General features: G+C 54.3%; 6 protein-coding genes across 6 annotated transcripts; 4 read left to right on the top strand and 2 right to left on the bottom strand.

Moving 5' to 3' along the window:
* Window positions 1–355: 355 nt before the first annotated feature.
* GCG54_00006609 (54S ribosomal protein L12) lies at window positions 356–1,006 on the top strand (the record flags this gene model as incomplete). Its single annotated transcript, XM_045406608.1, has 2 exons — window positions 356–583; window positions 680–1,006. 2 exons carry the CDS (start codon window positions 356–358, stop codon window positions 1,004–1,006), a joined length of 555 nt encoding a protein of 184 aa, XP_045269860.1.
* Window positions 1,007–1,388: 382 nt separating this feature from the next.
* On the bottom strand, window positions 1,389–2,492 carry GCG54_00006610 (CTD kinase subunit gamma; the record flags this gene model as incomplete). Its single annotated transcript, XM_045406609.1, has 4 exons — window positions 1,389–1,841; window positions 1,892–2,068; window positions 2,121–2,310; window positions 2,476–2,492. The coding sequence occupies 4 exons, from the start codon at window positions 2,490–2,492 to the stop codon at window positions 1,389–1,391; spliced, it is 837 nt and encodes a 278-aa protein (XP_045269861.1).
* Window positions 2,493–2,851: 359 nt separating this feature from the next.
* Window positions 2,852–4,043, top strand: GCG54_00006611 (Pyrroline-5-carboxylate reductase; the record flags this gene model as incomplete). Its single annotated transcript, XM_045406610.1, has 2 exons — window positions 2,852–2,930; window positions 3,079–4,043. The coding sequence occupies 2 exons, from the start codon at window positions 2,852–2,854 to the stop codon at window positions 4,041–4,043; spliced, it is 1,044 nt and encodes a 347-aa protein (XP_045269862.1).
* Window positions 4,044–4,275: 232 nt separating this feature from the next.
* Window positions 4,276–5,826, bottom strand: GCG54_00006612 (Histone acetyltransferase type B catalytic subunit; the record flags this gene model as incomplete). The annotated part of the gene is made up of 3 exons (XM_045406611.1): window positions 4,276–5,426; window positions 5,474–5,749; window positions 5,808–5,826. 3 exons carry the CDS (start codon window positions 5,824–5,826, stop codon window positions 4,276–4,278), a joined length of 1,446 nt encoding a protein of 481 aa, XP_045269863.1.
* A 765-nt stretch (window positions 5,827–6,591) lies between these two features.
* On the top strand, window positions 6,592–8,035 carry GCG54_00006613 (Zinc transporter ZIP9; the record flags this gene model as incomplete). The annotated part of the gene is made up of 4 exons (XM_045406612.1): window positions 6,592–6,624; window positions 6,717–6,733; window positions 6,823–7,803; window positions 7,855–8,035. 4 exons carry the CDS (start codon window positions 6,592–6,594, stop codon window positions 8,033–8,035), a joined length of 1,212 nt encoding a protein of 403 aa, XP_045269864.1.
* A 5,135-nt stretch (window positions 8,036–13,170) lies between these two features.
* GCG54_00006614 (F-box protein MET30) lies at window positions 13,171–15,402 on the top strand (the record flags this gene model as incomplete). Its single annotated transcript, XM_045406613.1, has 5 exons — window positions 13,171–13,641; window positions 13,695–14,290; window positions 14,339–14,701; window positions 14,753–15,101; window positions 15,157–15,402. 5 exons carry the CDS (start codon window positions 13,171–13,173, stop codon window positions 15,400–15,402), a joined length of 2,025 nt encoding a protein of 674 aa, XP_045269865.1.
* Window positions 15,403–16,477: the final 1,075 nt, after the last annotated feature.

Here is a 16,477-nt window from a genome sequence, read left to right on the forward strand (position 1 = left end):
TCTCAGAGGACCCTTCGACCCAGCCAACAGCAACTTTTTTTTTTTCGGTAGCGACAGGGGTCCCGGTCTGTATGGACCTACCTAGCTAGCGGCAGCATCTTGGACGGAAGACGGCGGTATGAAGGGCCGAACCAATCAAAGTGGAGACAACTCTGCGGGCACCACTCGCGCGACTGGGCATTCGAGATCGAAAAACTTCAAGCAGTGTGAGTCCCGAATTTGGAATCTCCCTGCGTGCTGCGAAGGCCGAACTGACGACCAATTCCACTCCTCTCGCCCACCTGCCACGCCCCGAACGAAGGTTCAACTGCGCTCCTGCAAAAATAAAACCCCTTTAATCACAAACGCACTCGCAATGGCGCTCTCTTGCAGATACGCAGCCCAGAGCTGCGCCCGCCAGCTTCGTTCCAGCAGCTCTCTGCGGGCTTCGACGACCCTCTTCCAGACCCGAACCCCCGCGACCGCTAGGAGGCACAACTCGACCGAGGCTGCAGCACCCACGAACCCCAAGATTGCCGCTATCGTCGACCAGATCAGCACCCTTACCCTGCTGGAAACTGCCGACCTTGTCTCAAGCTTGAAGGTGAGTTAAATACGGATATGGTCGGGGTGGATAGTGGAACCCAATTATGTCGCCAGATGCAGAATGCGCTGATGTTGACGATGTACACTATTTCAGACCAAGCTCAACATCCCCGATCTTCCCGTTGGTGGTTTTGCTGCCGCCGCTGCCCCCGCAGCAGCCGCCCCCGCTGAGGCCGCCGAGGAGGCTGCGCCAGCCGCCGCCGAAAAGAGCGTCTTCAACCTCAAGCTGACTGCTTTCGACGCTGGTGCCAAGGCCAAGGTTATCAAGGAGGTCAAGAATTTGCTCGGTCTCAGCTTGGTGGACAGCAAGAAGTTCGTTGAGAGCGCGCCGAAGCTGATGAAGGAGAACGTAGCCAAGGACGAGGCCGAGAAGATTATCGCCACGATGAAGGAGCTCGGTGCCACCGTCGTTATGGAGTAAATTCTGCCCGTTTTCATTGGCTGGCTAGGCTCAGTGGACGAGAGCGATGACTACTCTCCTGGGAGGAGATGATGAAAACTCGGGACATTTTTGACGTCGAGGTCTGGATCGGATTGGTCTAGATGTGATGTGTATGAGTGTACAAACACCCATGTAACAATATTATAAAAACATACACCACCATTGACTGACGCCTTTGAGACCTCTCTTTCTGTGAATGGCTACTGCCTCATGCGCCGCAGAGTCTACAACTACAAGAATCATGGAAGCAACCATGCCCGATCAGTGGTATACATGGCTCTACGAGAACCGACCGTTTAACGCCTTGACTCAATCACCCAAACGCCCCGATATACCTATTATGAGTTCGAGTAAGCTGCAACTAATGTTTCTTGTTGCCATTCGTGATACGCGTGCTGGCGGGACCAGCGGGCGGACGAGGGGCGCACTGATGTTCCATGGACTGGCGCCACTCGGTAAACTCCTCCTGTCCAAGGATATGGTCATCGTCACCCATGTCACTCGTCTCCTCCCAGATCTTGTCGGTCTCAGCGTTATCGTGCGATGGGATGGCCCAGATACTCTCGCGCAATCTTTTGTGGCGCTCGCGGTCCTCCTCAATGCGCTGCTCGATCTGTCGCTTCTCCAGCCGTGGCGCCCTCCCGTTAGTCGGAATCGCGTGGCTCGGAGGCGCGTCGCCCATATCGACGTCGCCGTTGACAGGCGATGACAAGCCAGCATCGCGCGCGCTTGTCTCTCGTTCTTTCAAGACCTCTTCAATCTCAGTCACCGTCTGAGCTTGCAAAAATTGCTTTTGTTGAAGTCCTTGGAGAACCTTTGAAACGTCAACATTTGATTCTTGTACTGCGAGCTGGGTTAGCTTACCCTTCTGACGACCTTGACATTGGCAGCACCGGATCCATCATCCGGAGCGACTGCATCGACGATCCGAATAATGTCGCGTTGCATCATGCGAACGTAGTCTACGTGGTTGTCTTTCTGCGCCATCTCCAGGAAATGCTCGATGAAGTACATGATGTTGGCTCTGGTATTCATATTGTTCTGTATGAAGGTCAGCTTTCTCATTCTTTTCACGCAAAAGAAGGAGACTTACGCCACGTTCCAACTGTTCGACAATGCATGAATGCAAGTCTTCGTCCATGTCCTTGTACTTGAGCGCATACTGGGCAGCCTTCTGAGCGGAAGTGACGGATGCATTCAGGTGCTGCAGCTGAGATGTAAAGCGCATCCGAACCTCGAAAGGGTCCGCCATGTTTGTTGTAGGTGGGGATATTCCCCAGTACCTATGTTCGTCTGCTTCGCCTGGTGATAATACCGACGGGTGCTCCTCGTGATGGCGTTGAAAACCGTTGGCTGGATGAGCTTCGGTTAGTTGAATCTGATGAAGTTGCTGTCCAGAGCGCTCTCTTCTCTTACTTTGGTGACCTACCAGAGAGTGTTATTCTCACAGGGACGGCCTGTGCATTTCTAATTTTTCGCACCCCAGCACTGTGAGAAACCCGAGTCGGGGACGCTAAGCGAGATGTGGGTTAGCGTGCAGCTGCCCGGAAAATGATCGCTCTCAGTGGATGATATGGACGATATCGGGAACAGTGGAGTCTTGTAAAAGGAGGTGAACAATATTTCAATAATGTTATTTACTTTGGGCTCTGCTGGGCTGAAGTAGCTTGACACGTTGCGATTGGAAACGAAGTTTTGGACCAAGCCTGGTTGTGCCCTTGACCAGATTCCTAGAGACAAGCAGCGTGTGAACATCTCGATTGCTTCAACTGCAAGCCACGACCTCACTTACACCCGCAATTTCAACTCACACTTTGTCTCATCATGCCCTCTCACGCACTCACTATCTACGATGGTGGTGCCTCGTCATCAGACGAGCTCACCATGACCGTCCTTGGCTGTGGTAAGTAAGCTCGTGCATCCGGATCTCATGATATCTCCGCAGTTTTTCAAGTTATCTAAACAAGCTCCAACCGACGTTTTCCAACGATCCGTTGGAGATGAGAAAAACACGATATTCAAAATAGAGTAGATCATTAACACATGAACAGGCACCATGGGCATTGCCATACTGAATGGTATTCTCACTTCTCTACAGGAGATGCAAGCTCCCAAGCCCCTGCAGACTCCCTCAGGGTCAGGGACTTCCACTCCTCTCCAAGATGAAGTCCCCCGCCGACTACCATCCCGCTTCATCGCCTGCGTTCGCCGTCCTGAAAGTGCAAAGAAGGTCAAGAAGGCTCTGTGGGAACACTCGTCCGTTCTCAAGGTTGTCCAGAACGAGAACATCCCCTCTGTCCTCAAGTCCGACGTCATCCTCCTTGCCTGCAAGCCGTACATGGTCAAGGATATCCTGAGCGAGCCTGGCATGGCCCGCGCCCTGCATGGCAAGCTCCTTGTCTCCGTCTGCGCGGGCGTCACCGAGGCCGACCTCGAGGAGATCCTCCACGGTGTAGCGCCCACCAAGAGCCCGGAGGAAGACGGCCGCTGCCGCGTAATCCGAGCTGTTCCCAACACTGCCTCGCTGATCCGCGAGAGTATGACCGTCATCGGCACCTCGACCTGGCCTCTTTCCCCCGAAATTTCCAGCCTGGTTACTTGGATCTTCAGGCGCATTGGTGATGTGGTTTACCTCCCTCCTAATAACATGGACGCCAGCACCGCGCTGTGCGGCTCTTGCCCCGCCTACTTCGCGCTCATGCTTGAGTCTGCCATTGACGGAGCTGTTGCCATGGGTCTTCCCCGTGCTGAGGCCACGAGAATGGCTGCCCAAACGATGAGGGGAACCGCCGGCATGGTCCTCAACGGCGACCACCCTGCGCTTCTCCGGGACAAGGTGACCACTCCAGGTGGCTGTACGATCGGAGGCTTGATGGTGCTTGAGGAGGGTCGTGTTAGAGGCACGATTGCGCGTGCAGTGCGTGAATCAACTGTCGTAGCTAGTCAGCTCGGCCAGGGCGTACAGGGCGTCAACGGCACTCGTTTCCCTGCGCAATCCGGGTTTCCCAGCTTTTAAATCACGATTACGCCAGACATGAGTTTGGATAGGTCATGCGATGCGCAGGCAGCAACTTCACTGCCAAGGATGCTCAATTTTGATTAATGACAAAGTGGCCGCAAACTGCCTATGAAAAACTTGGTATCAACCGGGCAGAGGCCTAAGTAGAATGACAAAATAGACTCGATGACAACCATAAACTCCTGGACCCAATCCCTGCCCTTTTCCATCGTCGTAAGCTGTGGAGAGCTTAGGCGTCTTCGATCCTGACCTTCTTGTTGGAACCCTGCTCCTCGGCATCATCCACTGACTTCCTCTTACTGCTCGAATCATCCGTCTCGGTGGCACCAAGTCTATGTTTCTCCCAACGCGCGTGCCAGTCCAGGAGTCTAGCATACTCAAGCTCCACGCTCCTGAGTGCTTCGTTCAACTTTTCAGTTCGCTCGCTGATGTCCAGCTGACCAAGAACATCGCCGTTCTGACGGTAGATGCGTTGCTTGACGAAGAGCTTCCACAGATGATATTGGTGCCTGTCCTCCTTTGTAGCTAATGGCTTCTTCTCCTCGCCGAATCCTGCCCTGACCGAAGCAGGCAACTGAGACATGGTATGCATCTCAATCAGTCTCTTAAACTGACGTTCCACGATCTTTGTCTTTTGGCGGAGGCTTTGACGCAACTCGTAATCCACCAGGTCCCGGGGGACCGTACCGGTGGGAGGCCTCGGCAGAGAGATATCGGTGTTGATCTTCACTTTGCTGAACTCGGGCAGAGAGCGAAGGAACGTCAAGTCAGAGAGATCTCTCATGTCGTCAAACGCCTCATTAGGGTCCTCGACTGTCAGCTCAAAGGTCTGGGGATCTTTAAGGTATGTGTCAAAGATCGTCTTGTAGAGACGGGCACCAATGCCTTTGCCCTGGAAAGGCGGCAGGATAAGGAACTGAGAAAGTCTTGAGCGGCAAGGCAATCGATCCAGCAGATTGAACTCCTCCTTCGGGAGGTCCCAATCGCTCGAGGGTGGCGTCGGAGGACGGAAGCTGAAGAATTTGTAGACAGTCGAGTAGCCGACGAAAGTGTAGGATGGTGTCTCTGAGGCATCCGCAGATGGCTGCTTGCGGTACAGAAAGTAGACGGTCCACCGGTTGGCGTCTTCGGGTGCTTTCCAAGGATCCTCCTCATTCTCCGGGTCGCGCGCGATGTACGATCCTCCTTCGATGAACATCGGAACGAGGGCCTCGACGCGGTTCACGATCTGGCGCACGGCGGTGTCCGCCAAACTACCCTTCCACACTTCGTATGTTCCATTGTCGCCTTCGAAGCTCGAGTGAAGGGAACCGGGAGGGGTGAAGTTGTCAGGCTGACTTTGCGCGCGACTCTCGAATTCCTTGGCTGACTGGAACGCGACTTCGGGAGGTTAGCTATGGTCCTGTTGCGACGGAGGCGACACTTACCACCGGGCAGATGCTGTCTCAGAATATCGTCAATATCTGCGGCTTCAGTCTCACCGACAGAGTTGAATTTCTTGCCCCACGACACCTTGACATGAGGGCGCATATCGTAGGTCAGGTATCGCAGGTTGATCTTGAGATCCTTATAACCAAAGATGGTCTCCTCATCGCCGAAAATGGAGTATGTGAACTTTGGGTTGAATGAAGCGATCGACTTCGTTGCGCCGGCAGCAGGAGCAATCAGGCTGATATTCACGGCCTCAGTGGCGTTCGCCGACCCTGCAGCAAGAATCAGTGACCTGCAATGATGGATTGAAGCGACCTGACTGGAACGTACACTCATCAATCTCAGCCATGGTGTCGACAGTGAAGGCAGGGGTTGGATGTGAATATTGCGATTGTTTCACACCCGATAGAGCCAACAAATTTGGTGCGATGTGCTGGCTATAAGACGGATCGCTTTTCTCGTGCAAATCGCACCAAAAGACGAGGTTTGGGAGACGATCAAGGTTGAATGGGAGCTAAAGTACGGATAAGCAGGTTGAGCTTTGCGACAAACTGTGGCGACGCGCAGTCAAAGCGACTCGCGACAATACGCGACTGGGACTAAATGGATTTGCATTTAGAGGGGTTTAATACGGGTCCCCCTCCAGTGGCAGCGTCGGGCCTGAAATAGCTCAGTGTCCCCGGGCCAGGTTCCGTCCAGTTCGCAGAGCAAGCGGCAGGAGGGGAGGCCGGGGACCCACCAGCATTACGACATATGGTGACAAGGCAGGAGCAGCCCCCTGGCCGTCTGAAGGGGGCAGCAGTCAGGTAGGGCCAATGGCCAATGAATTGCACTGAATACATTCGGAAAGTCAACCAGTGAGCCCAGCTTAGCTCCGAAACCAACCTCGACGATTATCCCTTTGATCGAGCTGAGAGACGACGAGCAGAAAAAAAGTTCTCAAGTTTGCGAATTCCCTCCTCCTCTTTCCATTGAGCAGCAGGCAAGCAGGGTGGCCGTTGATTACGGTACCAGACATGTTGGCGTAACCCGACGTTCTCGATCTCGACAACCTCTCCCCACGTCTTCTACCTCGCGCCAAAGTAATTGATCGACGCACTCTACGGCACCCAAAATGGGAGGGCTACTGTTACTGCTCATGCTGAGCGTAAGTTGACACCTAGCTGTCTTACTTAGCTTCGGCTGGACTTCGACCGCAAAACTACGAACTGATGACCAAGCTAACGATTGCGGTCACAGACGGTGATGGCCCTGGCGTACGTAGATCCTCGATGAGGCCGATATCTCCAACCGAACACACCAGCACACGACCCGAACGATCCGTACTGATATGATCCGCCAATAGGTCTTTCTTCGCCGGCTCACTGCCCCTCGCTATCTCCCTGACACAATCGCAACTTCGATTCATATCAAGCGTTGGTGTTGGTATTCTGGTTGGGACGTCGATGATTGTGATCATACCCGAGGGCATTGAAGCTGTTTCGACCACCGGGGGGCACCACCATGATAAGAGAAGCATAGCGACCGCGGTTGGCAGGCAAGGTAACTTGGATGTGCGCTGGACGACAGGCAACGACGTCCCGCGACTAGCGACGACGATCGATCCCACGAGACGGAGAGGAGAGTCTTCCTCGGCCGGGCACGTTGATGTCGTTGGCATGCGGTTGCGCAGTCGAGAGGAGCCGCCTGCGCCCGAACATGGCCACGACGGAACTGCCCCGGTTCATGCTCCGGGCGCCGAGCCAAAGCACGGCGAGGAGAAACAAGCCGAGGTGCCGACCTTCTACATCGGCTTGTCCATGATCCTCGGTTTTGTGCTCATGTTCCTCATCGACAGACTGCCCCGCCACGCTACAGACCGTATGGGAAACGAACCGCAGATGCGGCATGTCAGCTTGGACAACCTCGGGGGCGCATCCAGCAGTGTTGATGATGAGTCGGAGGGATTCTTGGGGGCTCTGGCACCCCCTCCGAAGCAATCTCGAAGTCTTGCAACCACCATCGGCCTAGTGATCCATGCAGCAGCCGACGGTATAGCAATGGGAGCTTCGACGTCAACCTCGAACACGAAGCTGGGTCTGATCATTTTCGTCGCCATTATGGTTCACAAAGCGCCTGCGGCATTTGGGTTGACTTCAGTCCTCCTTAAACAGGGTCTGACCAAGCGTGCGGCGAGAGGGCACTTGATTGTCTTCAGCCTTGCTGCTCCATTCGGTGCCTTAAGCACGTGGGCAATTATACAGATCCTAGGCGGCGGCAACCTCGACGGAGAGTCCGGCCAGTGGTGGACTGGTATGCTTCTGCTATTTTCGGCGGGCACCTTCCTGTAAGTCGGACGCCATCCCTGAATCAGACGCCCACGACTGACACATACAAGCTTCGTTGCGATGCACGCCATGCAAGAAGACAACAGCTCCCCCAAGCACGAGCACGGCGGAATGAACGGATACTCAGAAGGAGGCCAACGGATGCAACACCGGCCGCAAATGCGAGATACCTTTGCAACCGTCGCCGGCATGCTCTTACCTCTCCTTACTCAGTTTGGGCATCACCACTAGCGCTGCAACGTGGGATAGCATGCGGCCCATCAGTGTGAACGAATCGAGGCTTCGATGTACGACAAGACTCTCTTGACTCATGATGATGATGACTGTATAGACTGTATTTGTTCGGCGTAGGGACCCGCCAGATTCATAAGGATATATCAACTTTTTTATGTTATCTTAAGATTCTGTACTAGATCGATCGATGCCGTCCGCAACTGTATAAAAGTCGAAAAGTTTCTTGATTGACATTTCCAGAAACCGATTCGCCCGCCAAGGAGGCCGTCGAGGCACCGGCAACATGTTGTGAGGGAAACTACTGCAGAGCAGACGCATGGAGAGCTAGGGAAACCCTTGTCCACCAAGCGCCCGAGTTGAGCTAGGTTTCCGTCCCGAGTGTTTCAAGTTCGTACGACGACCTTGGCACCAGCGAGGCGCTCGTGGCGCTTCGTCACAACGGCGCAAGGAAACATGGACAATCGAGAAGGAGGGGTAATGGGAATTAACGGCGCTTGGCTCGTGAGCGTGTGTGTGTGCGCGTTGCGCTCATCAGCAGACCAGTCACTTCCTTGAGGCTCAAAAGACAGAGAGACCGGCTTGGAAGCTGCGATGGTGCTCTGAGTCTGAGACACAATCCCATCTAGAACACGAGCCAGCACACAGCGGAATGTGGAAGCTTTTTAATCAACTTCTCACACGGGAATGTCAGCCCAGATATAGATTGACGGTTTTCATGCATCTGCGACAGTCGAAGGGGATCTGCAATTCAAGAAGCTGAAAATGGCACTTGTACAGGGGGCTGGTTGGAGCTTATTGAGAGGGCGTGAGAAAGGGGAAGAGAGATTGAGAAGTATGCAGATGTCGCAATTCTTCAGACACAGATCATCCCATTGGGGGCCGACATTGGCATTGTCAACCTCCTCAAACATTGGACAGTCCGAAATGTTCTTTCCTTCGAAAAGGGAAAAAAAACCTATTTGTCTCTGCAAATGAGAAGGATTCCCCGGGGTTCGGTTTTGGAAGGGTCGGCTTAGACAGGTCTGAGCGGCGCAGGATCGAGAATGGCACCCCTGTGTTGTATCACTGGGGCAGATCTGAGGCATCCAAGCCGGTAGTGTCGCAAGTTTGCAAAGCCCTTTTAAAGGGAGCTGGGAAGATACACGCGAAGGAACGGAGCTGAGCGGGATAGACCGTGGACCATTTCTTTTTGTGGCATGCTTGCTGGGTTTCTCTCTGTATGTGATGAGTTGAAACTATTGCAGTGGCTTGCTCGAGGATAATGGTCTGCAACTGCTCATCCCATCCATCTTACTTTCGTATCTTTGAAAGACGATGAGGAGTAACCAACGCACACCAAAGTACATACGAACTCGAGGGGTTTGGGGGGTAAAACACTGGCGGTGGGTGCAGCGGGCTTGTCCGAGGCCGGTAGCTAAACTTAGTGTGCCGGATCCGCGATACGACGGTCATGACTTGTTTCGTTCGTGCCCGTCGATGGTTGAATTCTAGGGCGGGTGGGTTACTACGACGGTCCAAAGATGCCATTGTTGTTGTTTTGTTGACGCCCCTGTGCTGGGTGGTCGAGGCACCTGTGGCGGGCTACTCGGCAACGATGGTTTTCTAGAGGCAGTGATGGAATCGTCGTCTGATGATGCGGGTATGGTGTGGGAGGTTCGTCTTTCCTCGCCGTTGTCGAAGCGTACCTGACCTTTACGAAGAGGATCTGATCATCGGCTGGTAAATGCGCCCAGCCCGGAGTTGCGTGCAAGCCATGCCGATGACAGTCTTTTGAAGGTTACAACATCAAGTCACGAAACTCTCGTCAAGGTGTGACGACGACGTTCTAATGAGGAAGGTTGTAGGAGAAGTTGTAGAGTAAGTAAGGTTAGGTATAGCAAGCTCTGCTGGGGTTAGAAACAATTGGTTCGTTGACTGACAGGTGAGTTCTGCTGACAGAACCACACGAAAGAGATAGAGTGCGAGACAATGCAGACATAATGAGCGCTGAATCCAGTGACGCCGGGGGCGCGGCTGTGGCTCTGTCAGGGCCGGGGTAGATGCACTGGGGATTCCATTATGGCGCAAGTGTCGTGATGCCGCCGTTTGGCGTCGAGAGAGGCGAACCGAAGCGGAGACCGTCCTCTTTACTATTGCGCCATCGTGGTGATGTCTCCATGGGCAAGCCGCACAGAGTATTGCTGGAGGTTGCCCTAGTCGGTTCCAACTTCTTGTTCGGCGGCGGCGGCGGCGGTGGAGGCGGCTCGGGGCAGTGAGCCAAATTCGCACTCGGCAGCCCCCAAAGATTTGAAAGAACTGATCGACGTCACGAATACCCACTGCGGTGCAGACGAAGGATACCTAGTGCAATGTAAGCGCCGCTAACAGGGACCCTGCAAGGACCCCAGGAAGGTAATGTGCGTGTGTGGTGGTGTGTGTTCGCAGCGAGACAAGAAGAGGTGAGACTTTGCTCAGCTGGTCATGACAGGCGGGCTGGGAAAGAGAGAACGAACCCAGGCCTCGGAGCTGGGGAATGTGGGAATGTAGGGGCTCAACTGTAAATAACGAGTTCGCATTCGATAGAGCGGCTATTCGAGACTGTCGATGGGCGAAGAGAGACACGGCTTGGTCGATGCAGACCAGGGAGATCAATGGATGGATGGATGACTCGGCATTGTTCGTCATTCCATCCGCATTCGCATTCGACAATAGACACAATAGTCAGATAACTATCACTCGCTGATGTCGTTCTCCAAGGTGTGATGGGGAAAGATGGAAACGTCCATCCGATCATGTCTCCCTTGAAAGGTCCGTAGTGCGGAAAAAGGTGGCACGTAGTCAGGACTTGTAAGTGAAGTTGATCACCAAACGGAAAGCGCAGCCATTTCCCACCCAACCCAGCTGGAGGAAAGGCAGGTACCAGTAGGTAGGTGATTGGCGAAGCGAACCGGGACCGGCCGTTTGCAGGCCGCGCTTGGCTGCCGCCGCCATTGCTCCCATGAGCCCATCCTGCGGTGTCCGTACCCCGGAATACTTGAGCAGTCCCAGTCGTTGTTCTTTCTCTTGTTCTTTGGAGAGGTTCTCGTCTTCTGGACGGACACGCAGAATGGTTCCGATGGCACCTGGCTTGTAGGCTTGCATTCGTTCAGCTCAGAGCGAGATTGCCAGGCCAGCTGAGGTGTCAGATGTCAGTCCCGTGGTGGAGGGTAACAGGCACGAAACAGCGCTAGAGAAGCCCCAGAATAAAAATCTGTTTGTTTGGGATTCACGAGCGAGCGCCTGGGCCTAGGAGGCGTTGCCAGTGTCTGCCATGTCCTTGGTATGGCTGCATGTTGTAAACCGCCACGAGGTAAGAGAACACTGCTGTACGGACATAGGCTTCGACGTTGTTCCCGTTCGCATGAAATGTGCCTGCACCTCTTCAGTCTCTCTGTATCCCAAGCATTTGCAAGTAAGCCTTTCTCGCCTCCCGGTCCCTCCACTTCCGCCCCTCCTCGTTGTCTTCGCCTCCCCCGGGCCTCAATACCTATGCCAATGATGGAAGACGGGAAGCAGCACAAAGAGAAACTGGCCCCGCCGAATGCACTGTGACTCGTGTGGCACCTTCTGCCTTTCCATCGACAGTGCCGTACCCACCTTACCTCTCCCAATACCTTACCTCTGGGCTGGTCTCTGCTACTCCTAACCTGTCTGAAGGTACCTAGCAAACGTCCATTACCCGGGCCCCTTCCAGGCACGCCCACATAGCCGCAAGCCCAGGCCCTCTTCGGCGCTCTTCGTCTTGGTTCCCCCTTCCATCGCCCGTCATTCATTCATCCGCCCATCCATCCACCCACCCATCCACTCACACCCTTTTCCCCCTTCTGCCTGAGGTGTGGTAGGTAGGTACCTAGGTGGTGCAGTGTGGTCTCTGATCTCGCCTTCTCCCGCCTAAAACCCGCCTTTGTTACCTGCCCGGCCCCAGGGCATCATCTTTCCATTGGCACATTGGGTACCTCGCGCTTCAGCGACCAAGCAAGCCTTGACTCTTTGCCCTGGACATCCATCTCACTTGTTGCAAAAAAGCGTCCCCTCCACCCCAGTCCCGCGCTGGTCTTGGGTCTTGCGTTTGGTGGTATCCGTATTACTGGCTGGTCCTGAGTCCTCTTCACCTTCCCTGCTCCGTTCGTACCTTAGCACCACACCCAGGCCTTTCCTTACCTCATCTGCCCAACTTGCTACGCAGTGCTCGTCCAGTATCTGATCTCCTTTCCATCCTCCTCCTCCTCCTCCTCCGCTTCTTCCTCCCTCCCACTCCCCAAATCCCCAAATCCAACCAACACCTCTCGGTTGGTTTGACTCTCCAATCCCATCTCCTTCTCCTCCTCTCCCACCTCTTCTTCCCGCCCTTCGACAATCCATCCAGAGACAGCCACCTTCACAGGGAGGTGTGAAGGCATTTGGGCGTCAACCAGCGATACCACCGCAATCACAGAAAAATCCACTTTCCACTGAGACGCCCTGTACATTCCATTACACCAGCGCCAGGCCCAGCGACCCACGCTTTCCGCTTGTCAACTCCGATTGTTAAGCTTCCGTCTCCCGCGCCCCATACCGCACTTCAGTCCCTCAGTGTCACTCCCAGTCCAGACAAACCGACACTCGTCTCGTCCATTTCCCGGAACAAGCCCGACTTTATTGTTTCCAGCCGATATCGTCATTGTCGCTTTATTCCGTCGCTGCATTACACCCTCACACACTCCATTACGCGCATCTTAACCATCACTGCATCTTCGCAAATTCGACATCGCCGACCCAGACCACGTCGATACGTCACGCTCCTGCCGCGAGTTGCGACGACCCGTACCCTGCGCCTCCGCTTGCCTCCTGTATCGCCGCACGTCTTGGACGCATACCGCATTGCCCACTCGCCAAACTCTGACGCACTCCCTCGCCTGGACGCTTTGACGACAATCCAAGCCGCTTGGAAATCTTCTGTTAACGCTGTTTAATGAGCACTCCGCATCGATTCCACACTCCGACGCTGCCTCGACCCCCTAAACTCCGTACGACGCCCTCTCGGTTATCTGGGCTGTGCTACTTGGAGCTCTGATTTCGCACAATACCCGGGTCTCGATACTTTGGGGGACAACTGGCTCATCTTGCACACCGACATGGCCGGATACAACAACCGTCCGTTGAGTTTTTCCGAACGGAGGGGGAGCATGCTTAGCGACGACATGACGCTCAACACCGGAGGAATGTCTAGCAGTTCGACGAGATTGGAGAAGATGCCCGCGCGGCCTGGCCACATGCGAGGCCCTCCGACGCCTAGCATGACGACGCCTGCTGCCGACTTTGACCAACAATTGACTGCTTCGCCGCCACCACCTCCAACTCCGGCAGCTTCTCCAGGCCCGTCCCACCACGAGCTTGACTGGAGTCATGCTGCAGATGATGAGGATTTCTTCCTGGCTAAAGTTCGCCATCACTTCAAGAACTCTGGTGGTCCGCACCGAACCAGACTTCTCGCAGATCTTTTAAATCTTTGCACAAGCCAACAGCTGAGCTTCGTCCACCAATTCGTCAGCCCGCTGCTCAAGAAGGATCCTTTCACAAGTCTCCCAGATGAGCTGTGTCTACGCGTAAGGCAACGTGGAATATCTATGGGACTCTATGCTAATTCCGTGTCAAACAGATTCTCTCATTCATTGATGATCCGAAAGTCTTGGCTCGTGCGTCGCAAGTATCAAGGAGATGGCGCGACTTGCTGAGCGACGACATGACGTGGAAGAACCTGTGTGTGAAGCATGACTACGGCAGACGTCTTTCGGAGGTTTCTGTTCCTATGGGCAGCGCGTCGCGGCCTGGCGCTCAACCTCTTTGGGGTGACAACGAGTATGCCAGCAGCAGCTTCCCGGGTGCTCTGCCTATGACGGCACATGCCTCTGGCTCACGCAGTCTCGATGGCTCAAATACACGGCCCAAAATGAGATCATACAAGTCGCACTTCAAGCAACGGTACCTTGTTGAGGCAGCCTGGAGATCTGGCGGCACCAGCACAACCAGGAATATTACTCAAGAAGGAGGTGTTGTTACAAGCCTACACTTGACGCCCAAGTACATCATCGTGGCCCTTGACAACGCCAAGATTCACGTTTTTGACACAAAGGGCAACGCCCAACGTACCTTGCAAGGTCATGTCATGGGCGTTTGGGCGATGGTGCCCTGGGAGGACATTCTGGTTAGCGGTGGATGTGACCGTGATGTGCGCGTATGGAACTTGGCAACTGGGTAAGTAAATGCAAGTCGCGACTTCGATCATGTCGCTAACATCTGCAGCGCCTGCCTCCATACTCTTCGGGGTCACACGTCAACTGTGCGCTGTTTGAAAATGTCTGACGCTAACACGGCGATATCGGGCTCGCGCGATACGACGCTTCGAGTGTGGGATATTCGAACCGGGTTGTGCAGAAATGTCCTCGTTGGCCACGGCGCCAGCGTCCGATGCTTGGAGATCAAGGGAGACATCGTTGTGTCAGGCAGCTACGACACCATGGCCAAGGTCTGGAGCATATCGGAGGGCAGATGCATTCAAACACTTCAGGGTCACTTCAGTCAGATCTATGCCATTGCCTTCGACGGCAAGAGGGTGGTTACCGGCAGCTTGGACACCAACGTTCGGATTTGGGACCCTAGAACTGCGTAAGTACACAGAAACTGTGGCATGGTGACTGCTTTACTAACCAGACGCAGTGAATGCTTGGCCATTCTGCAGGGCCACACATCTCTTGTCGGACAATTGCAAATGCGCGGAGACACTTTGGTAACTGGCGGCTCTGACGGATCTGTACGTGTGTGGTCTTTGGAGAAGATGTGTCCCATTCATCGACTCGCTGCGCACGATAACAGCGTGACCAGCTTGCAGTTCGATGACACGCGCGTTGTCAGTGGCGGCAGTGACGGCAGAGTAAAGATTTGGGACCTCAAGACTGGTCACCTGGTCAGAGAGCTCATCGCCCAAGGGGAGGCTGTTTGGCGAGTGGCTTTCGAAGACGAGAAGTGTGTTGCGCTGGCTCTGAGACAGAACCGAACCGTAATGGAGGTAAGATACCCCACAACCCCAACTCATGGCTTTCATGGCACTAACATGATGCTAGGTGTGGTCTTTCTCTCCACCCGAGGACGTGCTGTACGACCGTCCGCTCTCCCTTCAGCAACGCGTTTTGCAAGAAACTCCGAATCGACCAATGAGCGCCATGCAACTCGATTTTAGACAACAGCAGCCGACTGTCGCCGGCCCAAGCCGGGAAGCCGCGGGAAGCCAGGATGTAGATATGAGGGACGCCGGTCCTTCTACCGCCCCTCTTCAAGGCGGTAACAAGACGTTTTTCCATGACGACTAGAGGAACCTTCCGCGGACGGATCATGGTCGAGGGTTCTTGCAAGCTGCGATGGTTATCGCACTACAAACATTACAGTGGGTACATACGCATTGGCGGCGTCTACTACCAGGGCATCTTCGAGTCGTCGGTGGACCATGATGCCACAGCATCAGTACCGCTTTTTCAGAAGGTTTTTATTTTATTTTTATTGATGACGCGCTTCTCAGCATAGACTATGACAGCCGTCCAACCAAGAAGGATGGCGTCGTTCGGCGTTGGTCAGGAAGCATTCATGCATTTGGAAGGAAGACGAGCATGCCATTCACAGCATTTTGGGGGTGGGGTTCTTCGCTTTGGGGTCTTCAGGGACGGACGATGGGCGGGACTCACGATTGCGAGGCGCTGAAGTTGCTCAGCATTGCCTCGGCGGCCACGCCGGCTGCTTTATTAATATACCCCACGGTAGAGTATATAGTAGAGCTATATACTGCCTCAGACTGAAACTTCTTAACGAGATTGCTCTGTGGTTACTGTGAGGCGAAAGAGTTCGCTCAATAAAAGATCCGGTGAGTAGTTCAGGAGTTGCAGTCGAAACTCGATGCTGCGCATTGAATGTATGTAGCCTCAACACAACTTAGGTGCCCAAAACAGCAGAGTGCATGCGGAGTATTGTCGTCGGCTCGGCGAGCAACGGACTAACAAGCGCGCTGGTGGGATGTCCGTCGGGAGCGCCAGCTGGACGAATTGAGTTCTCGCCTCAGCAAGTTAGACGGGGGGATTTTGCGGCGATTGGGAAAGATTGCCCTCAATTCCCTTGCTATCTCCGATAGTCGCTCAACTCTATGAGCGCCGAACGAGAAAAAGACCGACCGTTGCAAGCCGGGGCCCACCAGAATTTGAGGACAGTGCCACCGCTCGAAACGAAGTGGCAGGGTGCCTTTCGAGCAGGCGCACTTGCAAAACTCCCGTTGAAGGTCACGTGCTTACAAGCTAAGCCCATCTGGGACTAGTAGTTTTCAACAAGCAGCAGCTCCCTTCCCAACCAACGCCGCGATTTTTCGGAGCTCCAGCGGCCAAATAATTTGTTATCACCCTC

This window comes from Colletotrichum gloeosporioides (assembly GCF_011800055.1).
Source record: "Colletotrichum gloeosporioides strain Lc1 chromosome Unknown consensus_10, whole genome shotgun sequence".
Classification (NCBI taxonomy): domain Eukaryota; kingdom Fungi; phylum Ascomycota; class Sordariomycetes; order Glomerellales; family Glomerellaceae; genus Colletotrichum; species Colletotrichum gloeosporioides.